Genomic DNA, 25,497 nt, shown 5'->3' with positions numbered 1-25,497 from the left:
TTCTTATAAGATGTCTATCTCTGAAATGTTGAAGTACATGAATACAACATAAACTAAAAAAAAAAGCACTTGTTAGAAAACTGATCAATTTCCTGATTCTATTAGGTTTCTAGGGCCTTTTTTTTTTTTTAAATCCTTAACTTCTGTGTATTGGCTCCTAGGTGGAAGAGAGGTAAGGGTGGGCAATGGGGGTCAAGTGACTTGCCCAGGGTCACACAGCTGGGAAGTGTCTGAGGCCGGATTTGAACCTAGGACGCCCCGTGTCTAGGCCTGATTCTCAATCCACTGAGCTACCCAGCTGCCCTTCTAGGGCCTTTACTATTTAATAGGGGTCCTTTTCAATGCTGGGTCATCCAAACTGTGTCAATTTTACCCTGTCCTTTACAAATTTGAGAAGAAAGTTAACTGAAAGGCAACTCAGTACTCAGAGCACTTTCAAACTCTTAATTATTGGACAAGGGGAATTAGGGGGAAAAAAACCCCATTTTTATTCTAGTAGTCAACCACACAAAGAGGGTTTATCCTCCTAAGAGGATGAATCTGTCATGGAATCAACAGATTTTAGGTTTGGGGCTTCAATGATAATCTAAATCTAAAACAGAAATCTAAAACTAGTTATATACGCAGGGGTAGGGAAACTTCAAGATCCAAATTAAAGGAAACTTCATGCTACGTCTATTAATTATTATAGGTATCTAGAATTCTAGACTATCAGAGGCATCTAGAAATTGTCTAACACATTCCTGATTAGTAAACTAAATATCATTCACAAATTCAAATGTTATTTGGCAAAGACTTAGAAAAAACTAAAGCATTATTAGGGAAAAGCATCCTAAGATTCCCTGGCAAGAGTTATAGCTTTAGTAGACAACTTAGTTTAACTTTAGTAAGCAATTCTGAATAAAGCATTTTTAAAATCTCAGTAGAAAAATTACTCATCTATATATTAAATAGATCTTTTATTAAAATGAAAAGAATTAAAGCCCTGGGCAGAAAAAGCTCTACAAGGAAATAACTAAATAAAACCAAATACAGTTATAGAATACTAGCTAAGGCTGATGTCAAAGAATCTGTTTCCAAGAGAACTGAACAAGTTCAGTTGTGTCATGTTAATTAATCAGCACCTGCATTCCATAACCACAGTTATTCCACCTTTAGGAATAGTCAAGTCCTTTGAACTGTAAATATTATTAGTCAAATATTCTAATAACAGCAAAATTCCTCAGTCAATCAAGAGAAAAGGAGGAACTTACCAAAGAAAAAAGATCATTCTGCAGCCCAAGTCGATCCACAGGGGGTAGAGAAAGGTCTCTTATGCCTGGCAATAAACTCTCCAACATGGAAGAACTGTAATGAGTCCGATAAAATCCAACTGTTCCTAGGTTTAACTGGAAAAAAAACAAAAACAAAAACAAAATACCTAACACACATGCACGCATGCATATGGATAAACATAGAGAGAGTAAGGTATAAAGTTCTGTTTGTTGCCAAGCCAAGTCTTAGAAATTTCCTATTTTTCTCTACTAGCAGCAATGCAATGATATAGGACAATTCTGAGGGACTTATGTGAAAGAAAGCTATCCACATTCAGAGAAAGAACTGTGGGAGCAGAAATGCAGAAGAAAAAACATTTCCTTGATCACACAGTTCAATGGGGATATGATTGGGGATGTTAACTTTAAATGATCACTTTATTGCAAATATTGATAATATTGAAATAGGTCTTGATCAATGATACAAATAAAACCCAGCAGAATTGCTCATTGGCTATGGGATGGGGAGGGAGGAAAGGAATATGAATCATGTAACAATGGAAAAATAGCCTAAATTAAATAAATTAATTTAAAAAAAATTTCATGTTTATATGGAAAGGTAACATGGGATAGTGGTTACAGGGTTAGCCTTGGAGCCCAGAAAACCTGGTTTTTAATCCTGCCTCTGACATATTGGTTGCCTGATCCCTAGCCAGTCACTTAAATCTCTTAAGCCTCATTTTCCTCTTATGTAAAACAGAGGTTGGACTCAATGACCCTCAAGGTCATTTCCAGCTCTCTAACTATGATCCAATGGATAGAATTTCAAATCTCAATCATTCTAAACAATGCTAAATGCCTGAGTTGGTTTAACTAAGATTATATACTGCTGATGTCAAATGTTTCACTGCGGATATTGCCCCCTTAAAATGACAAGCCATACTTGCAAAACTATAATTATATCAAACAATTACCACACTGGTACTAAGGAAATACTTTACTTTCAAAAAGGTTAGGGAACATTTAGGAATAATCTTCCCTAACACTTCTCCTTTGCCATAAGGTCCTCTTTTCTCTTACATTATGAAGGCTTAATGAGATTAATGGGGAGTTCTCTAGTTCAGTAGTTCCTAATCTGGGGTCTAAAGATAATTTTCAAGGGTCTATGAACTTGGACAAGGAAAAAATTACATCTTAAAATTTTAATATAATTGGTTTCCTTTCAACCTATTTTATTTTAAATATTTTTACATACTTTATTTTACATATTATTTTACATATTTTACATAAAAACAATGAGGGAATCTATAAGTTTCTATAAGGTCAATGATAAAATATATATGATACAAAAAGGTTAAGGCCCCTATTTTAAAACATAATATACTAGATAATTCCTAACTTCACTTTTTTTTTAAGGTTATGAATATGACATCCTATCCAGTCCTTTTGATCCAAATTATCTGATATAACCCCAATGAGGGCCTCCAGGGGTGGCCAGATGGAATACCTTACAGCATGTTAGAGCTTAAAAGCAATCTGTCCTTATTTATGAATGAGAAAAGTGAGGCATTATCAAGTAACTAAAGCTATGCCTTGCCTAAGGTCATACTGCTAGCAAGTGGCAAAACTATCTTTAAGACAAGGATGAACTTGGCTGCTCTCAGCAATGAAATGATTTGGGTCAATTCTAAAGGATTTATGATAGGGAACGCTACCCACCTCCGCAGGAAGAACTATTAAGAGTTGGATGGATGCGGATTAAGACATACTATCTTTCACATAGTGTATTTACAGTTTTGGTTTTGTATCTGTGTGCTCTTAAAACAATGACCAATATGAAAGTATATTATGCATGATAATACATGTATGGTCCAGGCCAAACTGCTTACCATCTCCAACTCAGGGGAGGGAAGAGGAGGAGAGAGAGATCGTTTGAATCTTATAATTTTGGAAAATGTATGTAAAAATTATTACTACATATAATTATTTTATTTTATTTTTTTTTAAACCCTTAACTTCTGTGTATTAGTTCCTTGGTGGAAGATTGGTAAGGGTAGGCAATGGGGGTCAAGTGACTTGCCCAGGGTCACACAGCTCGGAAGTGTCTGAGGCTGGATTTGAACCTAGGACCTCCTGTCTCTAGGCCTGGCTCTCACTCCACTGAGCTACCCAGCTGCCCCCTACATATAATTAGAAAAATTCAATTATCTTTGAATTTATAAAAAGACAAAGATGGGATGGTCACAGCCTTAACCAAGAGAAAGCCTGGCAGTTTACTTTATTTGTTCCAATTACAAAATACCAATTGTCCTACCATCATTGCCATATGTTAGCACCAGAAGGGAAGAAGGAATGAGAGGCAAAGAAGAAAATGGGAATCTACTTACAACTGCTACATTCAAATTCAAAGCTGAGTTTTTTGAGCTTTATGGGCAGATATAAACAAAATGCTACTTTTAGGCTTAGAAATTTCCTAGAAATGGGCAAAGAATAACATTAGGACCAGTCTCAATGAGGGTAATCATTCCTCAAAGAGAAGAATCTAAATAGTGACCCAAAAAATGCCCTAAAGGGATAATGATTTCTTATTCCTTCTACATTTCTATTTTTTAAAATATCATTTTATGGAATATTGCTCCTAAATATAGTTCTCTTGTCTTTGCTATGAAATTAACTTCCATACTCCAAGGCAATAAGGAGTCAGAAAAGCAAAATCCAGAAGTAAACTCCCAATCCTGATCATCCTGTCAAACCACTCATTAGATGGTAGAAGCAATTCATAAATAAAAGCGAACATCCTGAAAACAAACAAAAAAAAATTTGCAAACTAAATGAGGCATTTTTTCATTCACAGATATATACACTTGGCAGAAACACTTAAGAGCTGAAAACTCTACAGCCTAAGAAACAACAACAAAACAATACTCTCTCTTCCCAGGATGGACTTTAGTTAAGCTGTGGTTGCTATGGAGATATACAAAAAGCTGTTCACAGATTAACTGAAAAGCTGTTCCTGCATTTGCTGATGGGACCACTTGATTTGCCTTGCCTAGACTTGCAAAACAATATAGGTTGTATTATCTGAGATCTTTTCTAGAAAAAAAAATCTTTGGATAAAAAGACACTAGACTAAGGTAAACTAATACAAAGCAGAATTAGTTTATAGGACTTGAAGAATAAGGGAAAGAAAGGAAACAGGTCTATCTAGTGCCAGACAGTAGATGCCTATTAAATGGGATAAAAGTGCTACAACAAAAAGAACTAACTAACCTTTATCCACTGGTCTGGTTTGACGTTTTTCAAAACCACACTCATTTCTGTATTTTCCATCAAAATTTTCAGTTTGGCTTCATTAGGTTCTTCACTGGTAGAAATTGTTATAGGAACCATCCACTGGGGACAATCATCTCCTAAGGAAGACAAAAGATGCAATGAGGAAACAAATCTTAATGTTGACTTAGGGATCTATTTTCATAATCAAAGGCTTAATGTTATATATATATGTAAGTAAATGGCTCATTTTTAAGGATGTGTGTATCACTTAGGCTTCCAAAATATAACCAGTGCAATAGAACAATCTAGTGATATCCTAATTTCCTGAAAGACTGATACACCTCATAAAGCCAGGAAACAGTTTACTTATTTATATGTTCATACTCAATAGTTATTTTAACCCAATTTTTCTTTCTCCTCCTACTCAACTCTCAGTATAAAAATGGCAAAAAGTTTGGGGATTTAAATGTTCTAGATGATTGCACTAATTCTCCAAATAAGGGAAAGGACAGATACCAGAAACTATAGGCCAGGTGGCAGAATCACAGAAACCGAGAGTTGAAAAGACCCCTCAACTTGATTATCTAGTGATCTTTGATACTGATCAACAGCAAAATTCCAGAATGGATAATTAATCAGACTAATAATATAACTAACTAATAATATACACCCTCAGAAAAGGAAATCAGGAGCAAGGAATGGGTTTGCCCAGAACAAGTCATGCCAAATTAACTTTCTTCTTTTTAAAAAGGATAAGTAAATCAAAGGAACTGATAACAATAAACACAATAAATCTAGATTTCAAAAAGGCATTTAATAAAATCTTTCATGATATTTTGTGGACAAGATGAAGAAATATGGGCTGGATAATACTAAAGACAGATTTTTTTTTTAACCCTTCTCAGAATCAATACTTCATGTTGGCTCCAAAGCAAAAGGAGGGCAATGGGGGTTAAATGACTCGTCCAAGGTCACATGGCTAGGAAGTGTCTGAGGTCAAATTCAAAACCAGATCCTCTTGTCTGTAGGCCTAGCTCACAATTCACTTAGCCACCTAGGTGCCCCTGCTCTAGTTCTATTAATGTAGCAACATTAGATTGACAATGCCTTATCCTTTTGGAATAGTTACGCCAGGTCTCTCCATCCTGTGATACTTAAGCACTTGAAATTTTTTTTTTAAACTACTTGTAGAATTTTGCATTGAGTCCTATTAGATTTTATCTTATTATTTTTGGCCCATTGTTCTAGCCTCTTCAGATTTTTTTTTTAGTTTTAATTTTTTCATCCAGTGTATTATCTATTCCTCCTAATTTTGTTCATAAATTTGATAAGCATGCAATTATGCTTTATCCATGTCATTGATATCCATGTCAATTGTCGACCAGGATGGAACTGAGACCAGAGCCTGTCATACCTCTAAAGAGCTTCTCTCAGGTACATATCAGCATACTTTTAATTTGGTCATTTAGTAAGCTCTATGAATCCAACCAATTTTAGTATTATCCAGCCCATAGAAGTAAAGCATTCAGAACAAGGTACTGTCTAAGTTAACAGTCACACACAATATTATTATGTTCAAAATTTTAAGAGGGATATTGAAAAATGGAATATTATTTTTATGAGGAAGATCAAGATGGCAATATGAAAACTATTTCACAGAAGGGACAATTGAAGAAACAAATTAGGGATGTTTACTTAGTCTAGGGAAAGGAAAATAATAAGAAATCTGAAAACTAACTATAAATCTGAAGGTATATAAAAGAAAGATTAGTTTTAATTTTTGCAGCTCCAGAGGCAAGCACTTTATCTAAATGCTAGAAATCTATAAAACATAATTTGAATTTAAGATGGGATAGAGGTTTCCAAAAATTGAAGAGTCCACCTGGTCAAATACTGAGTTCTTCATCATTGGATGTATTCAAGCAGAAGATGGATAACTACTTGTTATACATGAGATTTGTATATATGGCATAAAGTAAGGGTAGAACAGCTCTAAGATATCCTACAACTTTAAGAACTGAGGAAATAAACTGAGTAGGTTAAGCCTCCCAGATGGCATTTGAGAATAAAAATGGAAATTTTTTTAGGCCTGCCATACATGGCTAGACATACATTCTAAACTCCCCAAAAATATAATGTTGATTTTGTTGCTATGATACTAACGGTGTGTGTGATATATATATATGTATCACTGTTAGCTTTCAATTCTACTACCAAGAAGGCATACCTAAGAGGCAAATCTTTTGTTGATTCAGATAAAACAGACAAAACAGATTCTGCACTAAGGTACCAATTTTAAAAAATGTATAATATACAGATAGTGTCTTTAATGAAATTTTTGTTCTTGTAAGCTTAACCACAAACAATTTATTTTGTAATTTTCAACTTTGATATTAATCTCTTTCAGCCAACAAGTGTGAAAAAATAAGTAAATCCCAAAAAGAGCCAGTAAACTTCAAATGAGACAGTATGTATGATTTGTATATTAACTATCTTATGTTGTATGCTTTAAAGGAAGTAAACTACTATATGAAATAACTTCCTTTGAATTTTATTTTTAAATCACTTCCTTTGTTTTTAAAGAGAAATTATATATACATGTATATTTATGTATATATATACACACATATATGTAGATGTGTATATAAAAATGGGGGTAAGGGCAGAATTGAAACGTAGCTCAGGAATGAGAATAAATGGCCCATTACATACATTATGGAAAATATCTCTCAAGTAAATGAAAACATCTGTAGTTATCTCTCACAAATGTCTCCATTGTTCTTTAGTTCTTCCACCTTCAATTCACAATTCCATAGAAAGTAGGGGAGCCATGGGGACACTCCATACAACTCCCCAATCTTTTCTATTCCCCCTCAGTCAAGAAATTTCTTTTAACTCTCTAGCTTTATTAGAATCCTTCAGAGATAAAATCAGAAAATAAACAAAAATAATTTTCACTCCTTCTAAATAAGTCTTCCTTTATCAAAGGCCTATGAGAAGAAAGACTTATAGCCCATGTGGAGTGCATTCTGTAGTTTTATCTCAAGTCCCTTCTTTGGCATGGATAGAAAGCAAGTTTTATTCCTTAAATCTAAGCTGAATTAAAATGCATACTCATTTATATTCAATCTATTAACTATAATGTCATTCTTTTAAAAGGGAAATAAATTGATATAAAAAAGTATTTCTTGATAGTTGACAAACTGCTGGTGCCATGTATATTGGGCTACACTGATTAGCTTCTATTTTTCATCATCAGCTTACCACAATATGGTCCACTGGCAGAAAATTTCTTTTGGGACAACTTCAGCACTCTGTCATCTTCTACCTAAAATGCAAAACAAAGGCTATAGTAGTATTAACAGATTTTTTTTGTAATATTCCTGTGATAAAGCACATGGTAATACTAATTCAACAGTCTCTAAGATAAAAGTACAATATGCGCTCAATATTTAATGGTAATGATAATTTTATGTAAATACAGAATATTTGCATAATATTCTGCACAGTACTCTGCTAAATACTGGGGATACAAAGACAAAAAAAAATGGCCTAGTCACATTATAGGACCAGAGACATATAATACAAGTACAGATCATAACAAAAGAGAATCAAACAAAATATTCTAGGATATTTTCAGGAGGGGAAAAAATGCTTTGGTCTTGAGAGAACAAGGGAGGGTTTACAGAAGAGGTGGCAAATGAATTGAACTTGTCCAAAAAGCAAAGATGGGGAAAGAATACTTTCCAGTTATCTAGGATAGCTTATACAAATGCAGAGAAGTAGGAGATAAAATACTGATTAGATAAGAGAAAGGAAGTAGTGAGAAAGAAGGCAGGATAGATGGATTAGATCCATTATGAGGAGCCTCAAAGAGTTTTGAATTTTATCCTACAGGCAAAAGGGAGGCAGTTAAGATTTTTGAGTAGGAGAATAAGCCATTAGGAAGCAAGAGAACTATTATTTTGGTAACTACAGGATAGAAGGCAATAGGACTAATTAGGAAACTATTAGAGTAATCAAAGCAAGAGTAAAGGATAGATTAAACTAGTATGACCATTTGAGTAAAGGAAAAATATTTATTATGGGAGTAGCAATTACAGGATTTGGGTAAGGGAGATGTCAAAGATGTCAAGCCTGGGCTACTTGGTGAATAGTGGCCTAATTTAAAAGACAGCCAGGTAGAAAAGTTTGAACAGGTAAAAATATATGACTGGAGTTTAGGGGAAAGACATAGATACACATGTATGTATGTGTGTATCTGCACAGAGCTAATAATTGAACTGATGGGAATGATGAAAGCACAGAGAAAGAAGGAAGTCTAGGCAAAGCCTTGAAAGATAAACATATTTAAAAGGAAGAAAAGGGGCAGCTGGGTAGCTCAGTGGAGTGAGAGTCAGGCCTAGAGATAGGAGGTCCTAGGTTCAAACCCGGCCTCAGCCACTTCCCAGCTGTGTGACCCTGGGCAAGTCACTTGACCCCCATTGCCCACCCATACCAATCTTCCACCTATGAGACAATATACCGAAGTACAAGGGTTTAAAAAAAAAAAAAAAAAAAAAGGAAGAAAAGAGGAATATGAACCAGGGAAGGAGGCTGGGAAGGTATAAGTCAGGAAGGAAAAGAAAAGAAGAAAAGTCAGGATAAAAACAGTAGAAAGAAGCAACACAGGTGACAAGGGAGGCGAGACCACCCAAGAGAAGACAGTGAATAATGACAAATGCAGAAGAAAAATCAAGGAGAATAAGAATTGCTTCAGGGTCTCTGGATTTAACAACTAAGTAGTTTAAAACAATTAAAAGGTTATTCAGCTAGGTAGCACAGTGGATAGATATAGCATTAGGCCTGGAGTCAGGAGGCCCTGGGTTCAAATCTGGTCTCAGATACTTCCTAGCTGTGAGATCCTGGGGAAGTCACTTAACCCCAACTGCCTAGTCTGTGACACTCTTCTGTATTAGAATCGACACTAAAATGGAAGGAATGGGTATAAAATTTTTTTAAAATAAAGATTATTAATAGGTAGTCACAACAGTGATAACAGTAACAGTAGCAGCTTTGTAAGTTGTCAGCCCAGAGACAGTAAGAGAGTTTAACAAATGGTTAGAAAAGAGATTACAGGGCACTAGGTGCAAATGATGTTGAATAATAACTATTGCCCATAAGCTATTCTGGGTCACATTGCTGGACAGAGAGGAGCACTTGTGGCTACAGAAGAGCAGAGGACTTGGTCACAATTCTAAGACTAAGAGGAGCACTAGGTGCTTGTGCCTACAGAGAAGTAGGGATTCTTCCTAGGTAAATAGTAACTATAACTCTTCCAGGATCACACCTTGAAAACACCAAAAACTTGTGGACCCCTAGAATTGTGAGGGGCCACAGTAGTATAAAAAAGCCTGAAGCTTGGAACAGTGCTTCTCCAACTCTAGGTGAGCAGAGCCCAACTTTAATATTAATTGCCAAGTTAAGAAGCAGGCTGGAAAAACTATGATTTTTTTTTAAAAGCCTAGAAATCATTTTTCAAGAAATTATCAAGCAAAATGGCCCTGATATCTTAATCTTGAGGACAAAAAGAATCTACCCATCATCTCCTGGAAAAAACTCCCAGGAATATTATAGTCAAATACCAGAGCTTCCAGGTCAAGGAGAAAATATTGAAAGGAGCCAAATATTATGAAGCCACAATCAGGATAACACAAGATTTAGCAGCTTCTACATTAAAGGGCCAGAGTGCTTAGAATATGATTCTGGAGGGCAAATGACTTAGGATTACAGCCAAGAATCATCTACCCAGCAAAACTGAATCTAATTCTTCATGGGAAAAAAAGATATTTAATAGAATAGAGGATTTTTAAGCGACAAGCACAAGACTCAAGAGCAGCATAAACAGGTAAACATGAAAGAGTAATCATAAGGGACTCAATACAATTAAACTGTTTATATTCCTATATGGGAAGATAATAGATAAAACTTCTAAGAACTTTATTGTTATCAGGGCAGTGAGAAGTCTAAATAGACAGAGGACATGGTTAGACTTGATTATGTTGGCATGAGCTCCCAAAAATAAATAAAATCAAGGCATAAGAAAGAGGAAAGCATTTGGGGAGAAAGGGGAAGGGAGAGGCAGAAAAGGGAAAATTTTTCTCATGTACAAGAAAAAACACGGCAAGTCCCATATGAACTGATGCAAAATGAAATGAAAAAAAACAAAACAAAACAGGAAATCATTGTGCATATTAGTAGCAACATTTAATGATTTTCAACTATGAAAGACTAGGCCACTAATCAATTCAAAAATTCAAGATAATTTCATAGAACTCAGGATGAAAAATTGCTTTCTAATTCCAGAGAAAGAACTGATCAACTCTGTGTGTGCAAATTGAAATACTTTTCTTGCTTTATTTTGTGATATGGCTATTGTGAAAATGTTTTGCATGATTTCATATATACAGCTGGTATAATTTTGCTTGCCTTCTCAGTGAGTGGGGGAAGTATGGTAGAGAAGGAAAGAATTTGGAATTCAATTTAAAAAGAAAACACTAAAAAAAATAATCCTTTTTGGAAAAGGAGATTATTGGTAACCTTCAAGAAAGTAGTTTCAGTAATATTGGAGATAAGAAGTCAGATTACAAACAGATCCTTATAATTTATTCCTTAAACTGACAATTCTCAAGGTCAGAGGTCACATTCTTGGTAACAGTACCCCCAAGAAAATATGATAGGACAAAATAACACCCTGGACTATGAATAAGCTTCCTCAAATGTTAAGAAAGGTTATGTACATTCAAAGGACTAGTCAACTACAAAAAAAGGTTGCTTTTTTTTCCTTGGAGCAATAGAAGTACAAGAAGTATATATAGTAGGATTAACATTCGAACTCAATGCATCAAAACTCAATTTTAGTTCTATCATGTGTGGAAGGATCTATCCTTCATGTGATCTACTCTACAGTAACATGACATACTAATTAATACAGAAGAGAAAAAACTCTACAACTAAAAAGTCTGAAGCAGCAATAGCAGAATTTTATGGACTCGTAAGCCAATACTATACTTTGAAAAAGGACTTCAACAATCTACTTATACAAAAAAGGAAAGCCCTCAAAAAATTATTAGCAGAGAAAGTTTTCTTCAATTAAGAATTGGACTGCTCATCTAGAAGAGGAAAAAAAAGCACGAACTTAAAGTTAAGTTGGCTTAAAGTGTTTGTAACAATTTTATGTATAAAGAAATAAAGCCAGGTGTCTGTGTTCCTGAAAGGATACAAAAAAATACACATGAAATAAGTTTAGGAATAAGGATTTCTTATGGGAATAAGTTCAGAAGCTAGAAAACACCCGAGTCACTATTTGTAACAAAATTGGGTAGATGGTATTTTTGGATGGGCTGACTACAAGATATTAAAGAGTTGTAAAGGTAAGGAAAAATATGAATGATGAAACACTGGACTTCATGAAGTCAAGAGGAAATCTAGTCAGACAATATACTTTTATTAAATACCTTCTATTTGCCAGGTGCTACAAGCTTTCTATTTCAGATAATTTTCACTTTACATAAATTCGCACTATGCAAATTTAATTTTACCTAAAGAATTCCGAAGGAAATTTCCATTCCAAAAAAACTGAACTGTATGTTCTCTGCTCCTGCCTTTAAGCTTGGTATTATATAACCTTCCACTGACACTCAAAAAGGAATAAACCCTCCCAGTGAAAGCAGAAGAACAAATGTAGAGAGAGACCACCAACATAGCCACAGCCACTGGACTTGAGACCCTTCAGCCCCGAGAGAGGGGACTTTTGCCCTGCTCTACCTACCTTGGCTACATGTTTTTTTACTTGCCTTCTGCCTGTCCAGAGTAGTGTGTCTATCCCTATCTATCCCTAGCCCCCGTGTGTTACCTGTCCTCTCCTGTCTCTCAATGTCCAGTTCCCACCTACCTGACTCCTGAAATGTTCTTTCTCTCTGTTGTGGCCAAGCTCTCACGTGGCTGGCCCCAATCCTAAAAACTCTTCCTCTTGCTCTTACTTCTCCATCCTTGGCCCTACCTTCTTCTTGAACCATGTGCAGGCCCCTTACCTCCCTGAGCATGAGGCTTCTTTCCTGCCTCTCTCCCTTCCTCACTTGATACTGTAATGAACAGATTAACTACAAAGGTTGAAAAGAGCCTCTAAAACTTACTCAGAATCAGTTAAATGTCCACTCTGTGTAGACATTTGGGGCACAGACTGGATTTGAACATCTAAATTTGCTATTTGCTCGTTATCTTGTGCAGATTATTGTACCTTTCTTCTGCCTTAGTTTTCTCACCAAAAAAAATAGCATTTCTACTAATATGAGGGTTGTGGTGAAAATGGTAAATTATAACAGACATACAAACATGTGCTATTATTGATATTAAGGATGGAAGAATGACCACAATCAAGGTCATCTATACTGGCTTATCTTTCCCCTTCTAAAAAGTAAACAATATTAGCAAAAGAGTACAGAAAAGTCCCTAAAGAGAACTAAAATATTTTCTAATCTGGACTTTTCTTAGCCAATCAATACTTATGGTTGGGCAAATTCAAAAAAAAAATTTACCATTTAATCAGATGACTTAAGTGAAATGTACTTTAAATTCCCTTCATCTCTGACCATATAAAATGATTAAACTTACTTTGAAAAGGAGTTTTGAGATTCCATATTTGCAAACAAGAAGATAAAACTAAGCAAGTAAACTATTTCCTTTTCATCTTTCAAAAGAAGGACATTAATTTGGCATTCTAAAAAAATCTCTGGAAATATAAATTGAAATTTTGCTAATATTAAAGGCAGAACAGTGAATAGTGAAAATAATAATGGCCAGTAACTCAGGAAATCTCTCACTCTGTCAATAATTAACGGTAGGATGCTGAGCAAGTCAGTATCTCTGGGTCTCAGTTTTTGCCTTTAAAATGACAAAGCTAGGTAAGATGATCTCTAAGAAGAATTTTCCCATTCTAAAGTTCAATGACTATGACAACACGCATTTGTGTCACATATCTAGTAAGTCCTCTCTCTTTCCTGATTTTGCTTTTAAAATCTAAATGTTCTGTCTAACTATTTTTAGTTAGAATTAAGGCTCTAAATTCACTTCAGTGTGGTAAAATAAGAACTAGATGCCTTTATGGTCTCTTTCCAGATCTCACTTATGATCCTGTGGTTTGGGGGTTCATATTTTCAACATTTTAATGAAATGAAAACTATACTTTATGGAGTTTGATTTTTCTAAAAAATCTAAAACAAAATGGTGTAGTAAATGAAAAAAAATCAAGTGCATGTTGTTAGTCAATAATTTTAATAAACATACTATTCAATGAAGTCTAGTAATCTGTATTTTCTAATCACCTATATTATCAACTTCTTCTTACCAATCTATTTAATATGCAAATGTAGTTCTAGAATGGCAATTTGTAAGCCAATATATATTTGATTAAGGAACCATCTCTACTCTCCCTAAAAAAAGAATGGCAATTATAACAATTAGAAGTGAAGTTAATTTTTTAAAATAATTAAAATTTTTCTTTTTAAAATAAAATAAAACTCATTACAAAATGTATTGTTGAGCAAAGCAAATCCCCGCATTAGCCACATCAAAAAAAAAAAAAAAAAGCTTCAATTTGCACTCTGAAGTCATTTCTCTATCTGGATGAATATTTATTACAATTCCTCTGGAACTGTAATTGATCCCATCTTAGCAGTTAGTTTTTAAAAGACATTAAGGACAAATGTACAATTCTCACAGTTCTGTTGCAAGTTAACTCAAGTGTTACTCCTCGAATTTAATGAACTCTCTCCAAAAATACTACATATTACATTCTAACCATATTGTCATCCAGCCAACATCAAATACCAATTCTAGTGAATATTGATTTGGCAAGCATGGATAATCATAGACAAGAAACTAAAAATAGATATGGTTCGGTTGTCATCTAGAATCTTCAATTAAGATATCAAATAGCATATGTGAGAAGTCTACTAATATTCAACTGAGTTCTTTTTTAATATAGATTTGGATCTGATCCTGGATTTTATCAATTTACCTGATCTGCTTCCACATAAATGAGTGGAAACCCCATTTGTTTGGTCCATGTACTCATCACAGCTGCAATGGGTTTACCGCTGGCATTTTCTAAACTTTCCCAAAGGTCCTCTGCAAAAGAAATGTAACCAAAGAAAATTAAAGGTCTCTAAGAGTCTTTATATCAAACAAATCAAACGTTTTATTAAATCTTCAGGCTGCAACACCAAGATTTCAGGTATTTGGTTCTGCCAAGAATGAATTCTATTATAAACATGAATCATTTGTTTTAAATTAAGAAGTTAAATTTGATCAATTCAACAAAATTAATAGGTTTAAAGCTATCAACAGCTTTAAGTCAATGTCAATGTAGTTGAATAGCCTTGTTTTCATTTTTTTACCAGGGCTTAAGTTTAGTTAATACTTTATTTGCCAATATCTGTAAGAAATATATTTGATTTCTACTAAAAATTATTTACTGCTATACACTAAAACAAATGATAGAGAGCCCTAATTGTTCTTTGTTCAGATGGAAAGCAGTTAAAAATTCATTACTAACTGGCAAGTCAGTAAGGTGTCTCTGTTTTTGATTGTCTAGCTCAGTCTGATAGTTTATTTACCTACTCTCAATGATTCAAAGAAAAAGGCATGTATTAATGTGTTAAGCACCTACTATGTCTTGAATATTGTGCTATGCTTGAGAATACAATGATTAATAGTATGTCTCAGTCAAGTAGAAAGGGGATAGTATGCTCACAATTAAAATAAAGGTTAGAACATAAAAGTACAGTAATAGGTTGTCAAGTATTTAGTGAATTCAGAAAAAGAAGAAACTACCTTAGGAGGAAGGAGATCATTTGCAATGATTTCTAGAGGAGTTAAAATTTAAATTGGGTTTCTGAAGCCAAGTAAGAATTGAAAGGATAGATGGGAAGGGTGTGGAGGGAGGCATAGACTATTTTGTTTTTATATATTCAGCACCTAGAGAAGTTCAGGGTACATGTTGTTGTTTGGTGGTTTGCCATTTCCTTCTCCATCTCATTTACAGATAAGAAAACTGAGGCCAATAGGGTTAAGTGACTTGTCTAGGACCACACAGCTAGTAAGTATCTAATGTTCTCCTAATGCAAAGCACCACCTATGTGCCCTAGAGGACATAGGTACTTAAATGCTTCTTGAACCAGTACCTGGCTCAGAGGAAAAAGAACAGGAGTGTTAATCAAATAGTGTATGTCCTGGCTTAGTTTAATCGTATTGCTCAGAAGCAAATATTGAGCCATAAAACTAGAAAGGTATAGCAGAAGGACTTAGAATATCAGTCTAAAGAAGTTAAGATTTCAGGATTAGAACTGGAATGGACATTAGCATAATCTATATCCAATTCTCTCATTTTACAGGTTGGAAAAGTTCAAGTTATTTGTCCAAAGATACAAAGTTAACTAGGGGCAGAGAAAAGGACTAGAATCTTTGGGTCTTTGTGTAGGCCCCTGTAAGCTGATGTTATACAATGAGCAATTCTGAAGGAAGCATAGATTTTGAAAATATGATGACAAATTCACTTTTAAATATATTAAATATGAGATGCCAATGGTACATAGAATGGATATCCAGCAGATAGTTGGGTTATGGATCTGGAGCTTTTTTTGAAAGAGGTCAAAGGCTCTAGATCCAGATTTAGGAGTTATCTGCATGGAAAGTACAGATGAAGACAAGGGGGCAAAACCAAGGGAAAGACTACAGGAAAGGGCAACACTTTGAAGGGGAAGAAGGTGGTTAATATGCCAGGGAAGAGACATAATGAAAGACCAAAAAAAATAATAATAAAATGAATGTAGGGGGCAGCTGGGTAGCTCAGTGGAGTGAGAGTCAGGTCTAGAGACAGGAGGTCCTAGGTTCAAACCCGGCTTCAGCCATTTCCCAGCTGTGTGACCCTGGGCAAGTCACTTGACCCCCATTGCCCACCCTTACCAATCTTCCACCTATGAGACAATACACTGAAGTACAAGGGTTTAAAAAAAAATGAATGTAAACCTTTTTTTCCTGGAAAACAGAAAGAGAAAAATGTTTCAGAAAGACACAAGATGCTTGGGGTTATGGAAGATAAGGCCTAATGAGGTCACAGGTTAACTTTTGAGAGAGCAGCTTTAGTAGACTGATTGCATGAAGCTTAAGAATAGAACAAAGAATAAGTTAAAACTCCTTTCAAGAAGTTCATTGAGAAAGAAAGATCAGTCAAAGTAGGAAAGGCAAACAAAATGATAGTAGGAATTTTGGCAAATAAAGAACAGCTTTTAAAAATTAGCTTTGAGGGAGCAGCTGGGTAGCTCCGTGGATTGAGAGCCAGGCCTAGAGATAGGAGGTCCTGGGTTCAATTGTGACACTTCCCAGTTGTGTGACACTGGGCAAGTCACTTGACCCCCATTGCCTACCTTTACCACTCTTCTGCCTTGGAGCCAATACACAGTATTGACTCCAAGATGGAAGGTAAGGGTTTAAAAAAATAAAAATAAAAATAAGCTTTGAGAATAAAATATTGATTTATCCTATAATTGATCACTTTGCTAGGCTTATTACATACCATTGTGGTATGTTAATAACTAATGAAAACAGTTAATGAATTATACAATCTGGCAAGTTGTTATACTAGTTATTAACACAGGTATAATAATCTACCCAGTTGATAGTTGAACTTTAGCCATGATGAGCAAATTGTTATTTGTGAGACATATATGTCTAGATTATGGAGTTAAGAGAAACGTGCTATCCTAGGAATCAATTTAAGATACTTCATGCACAAGACTGCAATCAGGGGCAGAGTCAAAATGGTTAAGTGAAGAGCTAGCATTTTTGCCTAGCTCTCCCATCCATCCCACCCTCTTCCACAACAACCTAGAAAATGAACCAAAATGAATTCTCATCGGACACAAGAAAAAGTCACAATGAGTCATTTTTCTAGTGTAGGGTAGTTAAGGAAGATAAGGATTTGCAGGCACTGGGATGAAAGCTAACGAGAAGAGCAGTGCAGATGAGCAGCCTAGCAACCAGGGACATTAAGAGTATCTGAATATCTGAGTAAAGATCCCAGGGGACTCCTTTACTAGCCCTAGGAGCACTAATGGATGCTATATATCATCTCTGTTGTCCATTTACGCAGGGCCAGACAGTTCAGGGCAGAGAGGAGCAGTCATGGAAACAAGGGAGCGGGAGCCCTTCTAGGGCTAGAAACAAGTACCAGAAACAACTGGGTGTGTCTCTGAGATTGAGAGCAGAGTGTGGACTAAATTCTAAGGCTCAGTCCCACATATAAGTTTACAATGGAATAAACCAGGGAAAGAGAACAAAACCGAGGGAGGTCCAGCAGTTTAGTCTCTGTGAACATGCAGAATCTCCTAGAGGGCCAAGAAACAGTGCCTGAGTATAGGAACAGTCTATAAAAACTCAACCATACACACCTAAACCCAGTCAGGACTTGCAGAGCACAAACTAGGGGGGCATTGAACAAACCTCTTCCTTGATCACATCACTTTGGGAGCCCTAAAATGTACAGGTCCCCAGATGGAGCTGTGAAAGCAGCAGGACGACACAAAAGACCTAAGCCAAGGCCATACAATCCAAATCTCCTCCAGCACTCAAAGAAGTGAGCAGAGACCAATGCTAATATGAAATCCAGTCAAGAAATAAACTGGGAAAATGTGCAAAAAACAACAACAAAAAAGAATCTGACCATAAAAAGCTACTATAGTAAAAGATAAGCTAGAGACACAGAAGACAACTTGAAAATATCTACAAAGAAAAATGTAGATTGGACACAAGTCTAAGGGAAATTCCTAGATCTAAATAAAAAAAGAATTTTTTTAGAGAAACAAAACAATGACTTAAAAAAATCAAAGAAGAGTGACAAGGATAATTTGGGTTAAAGAAATGAGAACTATGTAGGAAAATTACAAACAAGAGTATTAACAGTTTGTTAAAATTGAGTTATAAAAAACACTGGAGAAATATCTCCTCAGTTTCCATTTCTTTGCCACCACAACAAAATAACTGCTATAAATATTTTTGTACATAAAGGTCCTTTTCCTTTAATATCTTTGGGATACAGACCTAATTCTGTATTGTCAAAAGGTATGTGCAAATTTTTTAGCCCTTTGGTGAAAGTTCCAAATTTTTTTCCAGAATGGTTGAAACAGTTCATTACCCTACCAGCAGTTCATTAGTGTACCCATTTTTCCCTCATTCCTTCCAGCCTTTGTCATTTCTGATAGGTGTGAGATGGTACTTCAGAGTTTTAATTTGCCTTTCTCTAATCAATAGTGATTTGGAGCATTTTCACATGAGTAAAGAAAGCTTTGATTTCTTCTGAAAACAGCCTATTTATATCCTTTGACCATTTATCAATTGGGGAATGGCTGAACAAGCTGTGATAGATGATTGTGATATAGTGCTATTATGCTATAAGAAATGACTGGGGCTGGGTTGGGGAAGGGGGTGTTCAGAAAAACATGGCCTGACCTATATGAACTGATGCAAAGTAAAGTGAGAAGAAACAGATTATCATGCATATTAACAGCAATACTGTAATAATGATCAACTGTGAAAGATTTGGAGAAAGAAGTGATGAACCCTAAGTGCAAAGTGAAGTATAATTTTCTTATTTTTGAAAAATGGTTAATATGGAAAATATTTTACATAATTTCACAAGAATAACTGCCTTCTCAGTGAGTGTAAGAGGAACGGAGAGAATTTGGAACTGAAAAAATTTTTTAGAAAAAATGCTAAAAATAAATTGAAATATTAAAAAAAAATTTTTTGCAAAACATATGACATCATTTATTACACGTATATATGGGTATGTGATTTGGGGTTTAGGCTTTAAAAAATCACTTTATAGCAAATATGAATAATACGGAAATAGGTATCAAGTGATAACATTTGTACAACCCAGCAGAATTGCCTGTTGACTCTGAGGGAAGTGAGGGAAGAGGGGAGGGAAAGAAAATAAATCATCTAAACATAGAAAAATATTTAAAAATTAAAATAAAAAAAATAAAATGTGTTTTTTTTTAACTACTGAAGAAAATAATTCCTTAAAAATCAGCATTGGTTAAATGGTAAAATGGGTACAAAGCCTCAATGAAGAAAAAACTCATTAAAAATTAGAAATGGACAAATGGAAGACAAGGAGTACAGGTGACATCAAGAAAACAATAAAATCAAATCAGAAGACTGAAAAAATACAAGATGGTCATTAGGCTCAATTTTAATGGCAAGCAGGTTTGCATTCTCATTCCATTCTGCAACTGCTTGCCCTGCCTGGTCTTAACTCCCTCAGACAAGAAGCCCCATATCCCATGGCATTCTCTAGCCTTTCTGCCCTGCTCCCCCCTTTCCTGATTCCTTTTGTCTGTTTTCTCCCCCTCTATATTGTAAGATCCTTGAGGACAGGAACTGTCTTTTTATTAATTACATTCCCAGAGGTTAGTACTGTACCTGGAATATAGCAGATGCTTAATAAATTGTTTGCTGATTAGAGTGGATGCAAGTCAGTCACCTTGGTCACAAGATCTTTTTCTGCTCACTCCTTGACAATGTAACCACAATATTATCCCCTTAATTTCAACTGCTTTTGAAGGTTTATCTACATTCCAATTTTTCCTCCCCTACTAAATTCATCCCAGACTTAATATTGACTTTAACATATGAAAAATTAAAAAGGACATTAAAGAAAAACGCACCAAAAGAAAGTACATTCAGGGAGACTAGAACACTTAATTTCAACATAGTAATCTTACAACTAAACTATATTCCCAGGTTACATTGGGAACTTTGGCTTTTGGATATCTGCCTTCCATATCCTTCCCTACTTCTAAAAACATTTTTTTATTTTGAAGAACTCAGAACTTTTGTATTTGAGCAATACTTATCAATTCTTATTTGTGCAATCAGTAAATAAGGGTGAGCATTAGAAACCAAAAAAGTAACTGTGAGCATTATAGTCAGAACATACTGAAAATCACCTCATTTTAGTTCATAATCTCAAGACCATTTTTATAAACAGAAACTTTCAGATGGATTTAATGGCCAATTTAACTAATAAGTCTAATAATAAAGAAAAAGTTCTAGAATCTGGATAGTGGCCTAGGGTATTATGCTTGAGTTAATTTAGTACCTTTAAATAATTGAAGTAGCAGTACATACAGCTGAGTAGAATAGTAGAATAGTAGAAGACAATGACTTCTGACCTACTGAGACTTGCTCCTTAACAAAGATAATTCACTTACCCTACTGTATACAAAGCTAAATAGAAAACTGGGCCTGTGAGAAAATCTGAAACTGTTATGAGTCAGTATCTCACAATCACACTGAAAGCTTCCTGAATATAAAGTTATAACCTTCTTTTCTTTGCACACCTCTGATTAAGATTACCTGTGGCTGCATTCTTCTGTTGGAACTTGGTTAAGTATAAGTTCATTCCTTTCTTAAAGTCCTGAAAATACACAATTTTTAAAAAGGTAATTTTGTTGCAAAGTCAAATTTGTGCCCAACTCCACATGGACATTCTCATTTATCAGAATTAGACAAATATTACTTTTTATCTCAATTTGTTTCTACATTCTGGTACTTGAAGGTAATTATAGTTATTTTCAAAGTTAGAGATATACATTTTCAATGTCAATGGATCTTCTTTCCTCCTAAATCCTTTTGCCTACTACTTGAGAACACATATACTCTTTATATCCATTTCTCTTCCACCACTATTATAACCATTAAAAACAAAATCTTACCCAGAAGAAAAATGAAAAAATATCGGTAAAATCTTAAGAAATACCTAAAAAGGGGGGCAGCTGGGTAGCTCAGTGGATTGAGAGTCAGGCCTAGATATGGGAGGTCCTAGGTTCAAATCTGGTCTCAGACACTTCCCAGCTGTGTGACCCTGGGCAAGTCACTTGACCCCCATTGCCCACCCTTACCACTCTTCCACCTAGGAGCCAATACACAGAAGTTAAGGGTTTTAAAAAAAAAAACAAAAAGAACTAAAAAGAAACAGGAAATTCAGAAAAGGTCACAGACAAGCAGGACCATACTTGTACTAATACAATGTTAACTTACTATATATATATTTTTAAACCCTTGTACTTCGGTGTATTGTCTCATAGGTGGAAGATTGGTAAGGATGGGCAATGGGGGTCAAGTGACTTGCCCAGGGTCACACAGCTGGGAAGTGGCTGAGGCCCTTACTATATATTTTTAAAAAATTTTAATGAGTTACTCTTAAGAGACTCAAGGTTTTATATACAAGCCTCTTTTATTCTTTGAATATGAAAATGGTTATGTTTGTTAGATTCATACTTTTAAATAAAAATTTTAAAAGATTCTCCCCTATTTCCACTTAACATATAAGTCATCGAAATTCTTTTACATAGTCAACTAAGAGATCATGGCAATCAAGGTAAAACAAAAGCTAATGACAAATGAAAATCTGGAAACATTTCTATAAATAAGGACTTATTTAGCCATTAGAAATTTAATCCACCATGACACACGTAAAACCCAGTGGAATTGCTCGTTGGCTATTGGAGGGGAGTGGGAGAAGGGGAGGGAAAGAACATGAATCATGTAACCATGGAAAAATACTCTAAACTAATTAATTAAACTTCATTTAAAAAAAAGAAATTTAATCCAAGGGGGCAGCTGCTCAGTGGATTGAGAGCCACACCTAGAGACAGGAGGTCCTGGGTTCAAATCTGACACTTCCCAGTTGTGTGACCCTGGAAGTCACTTGACCCCCATTGCCTACCCTTACCACTCTTCTGCCTTGGAGCCAATACACAGTATTGACTCCAAGACAGAAGGTACGGGTTAAAAAAAAAAAATTCATTTCTAAGGCTAACATACTAACAAATTAACACATTTATTCATAAACACAAAGTAATATCTCACTGTAAACTTTACCCCAAATAGCAGATTTTTTTTACCTTATCCCCAATGTAGTCATGCAACATTCTGATGACAGATGCCCCTTTGCTATATGATATGGCGTCAAATATCTCATCCACTTCGGAAGGATGGCCCACACTGACCTGGCAAACATGATATGATTCAAGGTTATTAGTAGAGAGACTGCAAAGCTATATTACTTTTCTGAAATTAATGTCATTAATAACTTTATAAACCATAAGAAATTTATTTCATTATGTTAGTGACCTGCCACAAATTTTAAGTAGCAATGCAAAACCGAATGACCTTATCTCTTTTTATTCATTATTCTCTCACAAAAGAAAATCAATCTAAAAAAAAAAAAAGGGAAAGGACCTACTTGTCCAAAAGTATTTATAGCAGCTCTTTTTGTGGTGGCAAAGAAATGGAAACTAAAGGGATGTTCATCAATTTGGAGAATGATTGAACAAATTGTGGTATCTGATGGTGATGGAAACCATTGTGCTACAAGGAATGATGAACACAATGATTTCAGAAAGAGATGGAAAGACCTACATGAACTGATGCAGAGTGAAATAAGCAGAATCAGGAAAACACTATATAGTAACAACAATATTGTGGAATGATCAATTGTTAAAGACTTAGCTACTCTCAAGTAGTACAATGATCCAGGGCAATTCTGAAGGATTTATGATAAAGAATGCTATCCAACTCCAGAGAAAGAATTGTTGGAGTAGGAATGCAGATGAAAATAAACAATATTTTACATGTTTATTTGGGGAGATGTTGTGGGGTTTTAGTCTTATAACATTAGTCACTTACAAAAATAAACAATATGGAAATGTTTTGCATAATACATGTATAGCCCAGATTTAACTGCTTGACAACTTCAGGAGGGGGAAGGAAGGAGGGATCATATAACTTTGGAAAATATATGTGAAATTTTGTTATTACATGTAATTTGTAAAAAATAATTAAATTAAATTAAAAAATAAATAAAATCAAACCAACAAGACTGTGTAGAATAAAAGGAGGAATCAAAGAAAAAAAGCTAGGTGACTGGGGAGAGTTTAATGAGGGAACCCTAAATCAACTGATGTTTCACTTACTATCTCACACTAAGAGTAATTATTTAAACACTTTCAAGACCCTTATTCTTAGAACTTAATTTTTTTTCCATGTACATTAACCAGGATAAAGAAAGGTTAGATGAAAATCAACAGTGGTAAGAAGGACAAAGGAAATAGTTAGATTTCTAGACTCCAACTTGAAAACTTTCAGATTTAAGTTAATCTTTTTTCACATTAGGTTCTTTTTTTAAATTCAACTTTATTTTCAGTTCCAAATACCTTTCCTTTCCTCCGTCCCTACCCACTGAGAAAGAAAGAAAAACAACCTACTACAATTCTGTATTGTCACACAAAACAAATTCCCACATCAGTCAGGTCCAAAAAAGAAGGAAAGAAAAGATATTTCAATCTGCACTCTACTTTTCTATCTGAAAGAGAGCAGTATGTTTAAATGGAGTTCTTTGGGGTTATGTTTGGTCATTGTGTTGATCAAAATTAGGAAATCTTTCAGATCTCATTATCTTTATTATATTGTTGTTACTATGTAAAATGTTGTCCTGGTTCTGCTCAATTCACTTTGGATCAGTTTCATATAAGTCTTCCTGGGTTTTTTTGAAGCCATCCTTCTCATCATTTCTTTCAGCACAAAAGTCTTTGATCACATTCATATATAATAATTTGTTCATCCATTCTCCAAGTGATAGGCATCCCCCTTAGTTTCCAATTCTTTGCTACCACAGAATATTTTTGTACCTGTCGGATTCTTTTCCCTTTCTTTGATCTCTTTGGAGTACAGACTTAAGAGCAGTATTTGTAGGTCAAAAGGCATGCAAATATTCAACACCTTTTCAACAGTTCCAAATTGCAAATGTATTATGCAAAACATTTCTATATTGTTTATTTTTGCAAGTGACTAATGTTATAAGACTAAAACCCCACAACAACTCCCCAAATAAACATGTAAAATATTGTTTATTTTCATCTGCATTCCTATCCAACAATTCTTTCTCTGGAGTTGGATAGCATTCTTTATCATAAATCCTTCAGAATTGCCCTGGATCATTGTACTACTTGAGAGTAGCTAAGTCTTTAACAATTGATCATTCCACAATATTGTTGTTACTATATAGTGTTTTCCTGATTCTGCTTATTAACAGTAGAACTAGCTTACATTTTCACAAACAGTACATTAGTATCTGTTTCCCCATGTCCTGTCCAGAATTTCTTATTTACCATTTTTATCATTTTAGATAATCTGGTAAGTGTGAGGTGTAGTACTTAGTTATTTAAATTTTGTATACCTCTGGTAAACTATTTAAAGCATCTTCCATATGGCTATTGATAGTTTGGATTTCTTCCTCTAAAAACTGCCAATTCATATCCCTTGACTATTTATTCATCAGAGAATGGCTCTATTTGTGAAAATTTTGCTCAATTACCAATATATCCTAGAAATGAGATCTTTATCAGAGAAATGTGCTACATAGATTTTCCCCCCAGTATCTGGCTTTTCTCCTAATTTCAGCCGCTAATTTTGTTCATTCAAAAACTTTTAAATTTTATCAAATGATTCACAGAACTTCCTAAGCACCTCTCTATCTTCTGAACTCTTCCGCTATCCATAGATGTGATAAGTATTTCCTACCATGTTCCACTAATTTTTCATGTAAGTTCTTAAAATGTAATTTAAGGGCAACAAATTTTACCCCTAAAGAGCTTACAGTTATTAACTATATACAGTGAAGGGCAATCTTGAATGTTAGACTAAAACATCATAACTATCATTCAAAGAGGTAGTAGTTTACTACTATACAGTCAGGAAGTATTTGCTGAATCCCACCCAGGGTATATAATATTCTAGTAGAAATTTATCCCCAAATCAAACAAATTCCCAGTCTACTTTAAAACTAACCTAAATTAGAAGTTAGTCT

General features: G+C 34.7%; 1 protein-coding gene across 1 annotated transcript in view; it reads right to left on the bottom strand.

Moving 5' to 3' along the window:
• The window catches only part of NPEPPS (aminopeptidase puromycin sensitive), a 78,975-nt gene that overhangs the window by 12,078 nt on the left and 41,400 nt on the right, over positions 1–25,497 (bottom strand). The window contains exons 11-16 of the mRNA XM_044676506.1: positions 22,535–22,639; positions 20,985–21,045; positions 14,584–14,693; positions 7,791–7,854; positions 4,524–4,663; positions 1,254–1,388 (exon numbers count right to left, since the gene is read on the bottom strand). Coding sequence (XP_044532441.1) covers positions 1,254–1,388; positions 4,524–4,663; positions 7,791–7,854; positions 14,584–14,693; positions 20,985–21,045; positions 22,535–22,639 — 615 coding nt within the window. The remainder of the gene's footprint in view (positions 1–1,253; positions 1,389–4,523; positions 4,664–7,790; positions 7,855–14,583; positions 14,694–20,984; positions 21,046–22,534; positions 22,640–25,497) is intronic.

This window comes from Gracilinanus agilis, chromosome 4 (assembly GCF_016433145.1).
Source record: "Gracilinanus agilis isolate LMUSP501 chromosome 4, AgileGrace, whole genome shotgun sequence".
Taxonomy (NCBI): domain Eukaryota; kingdom Metazoa; phylum Chordata; class Mammalia; order Didelphimorphia; family Didelphidae; genus Gracilinanus; species Gracilinanus agilis.
The sequence above is the reverse complement of the archived record's forward strand: the minus strand, read 5'-3'. Positions and strand labels throughout refer to the sequence as shown.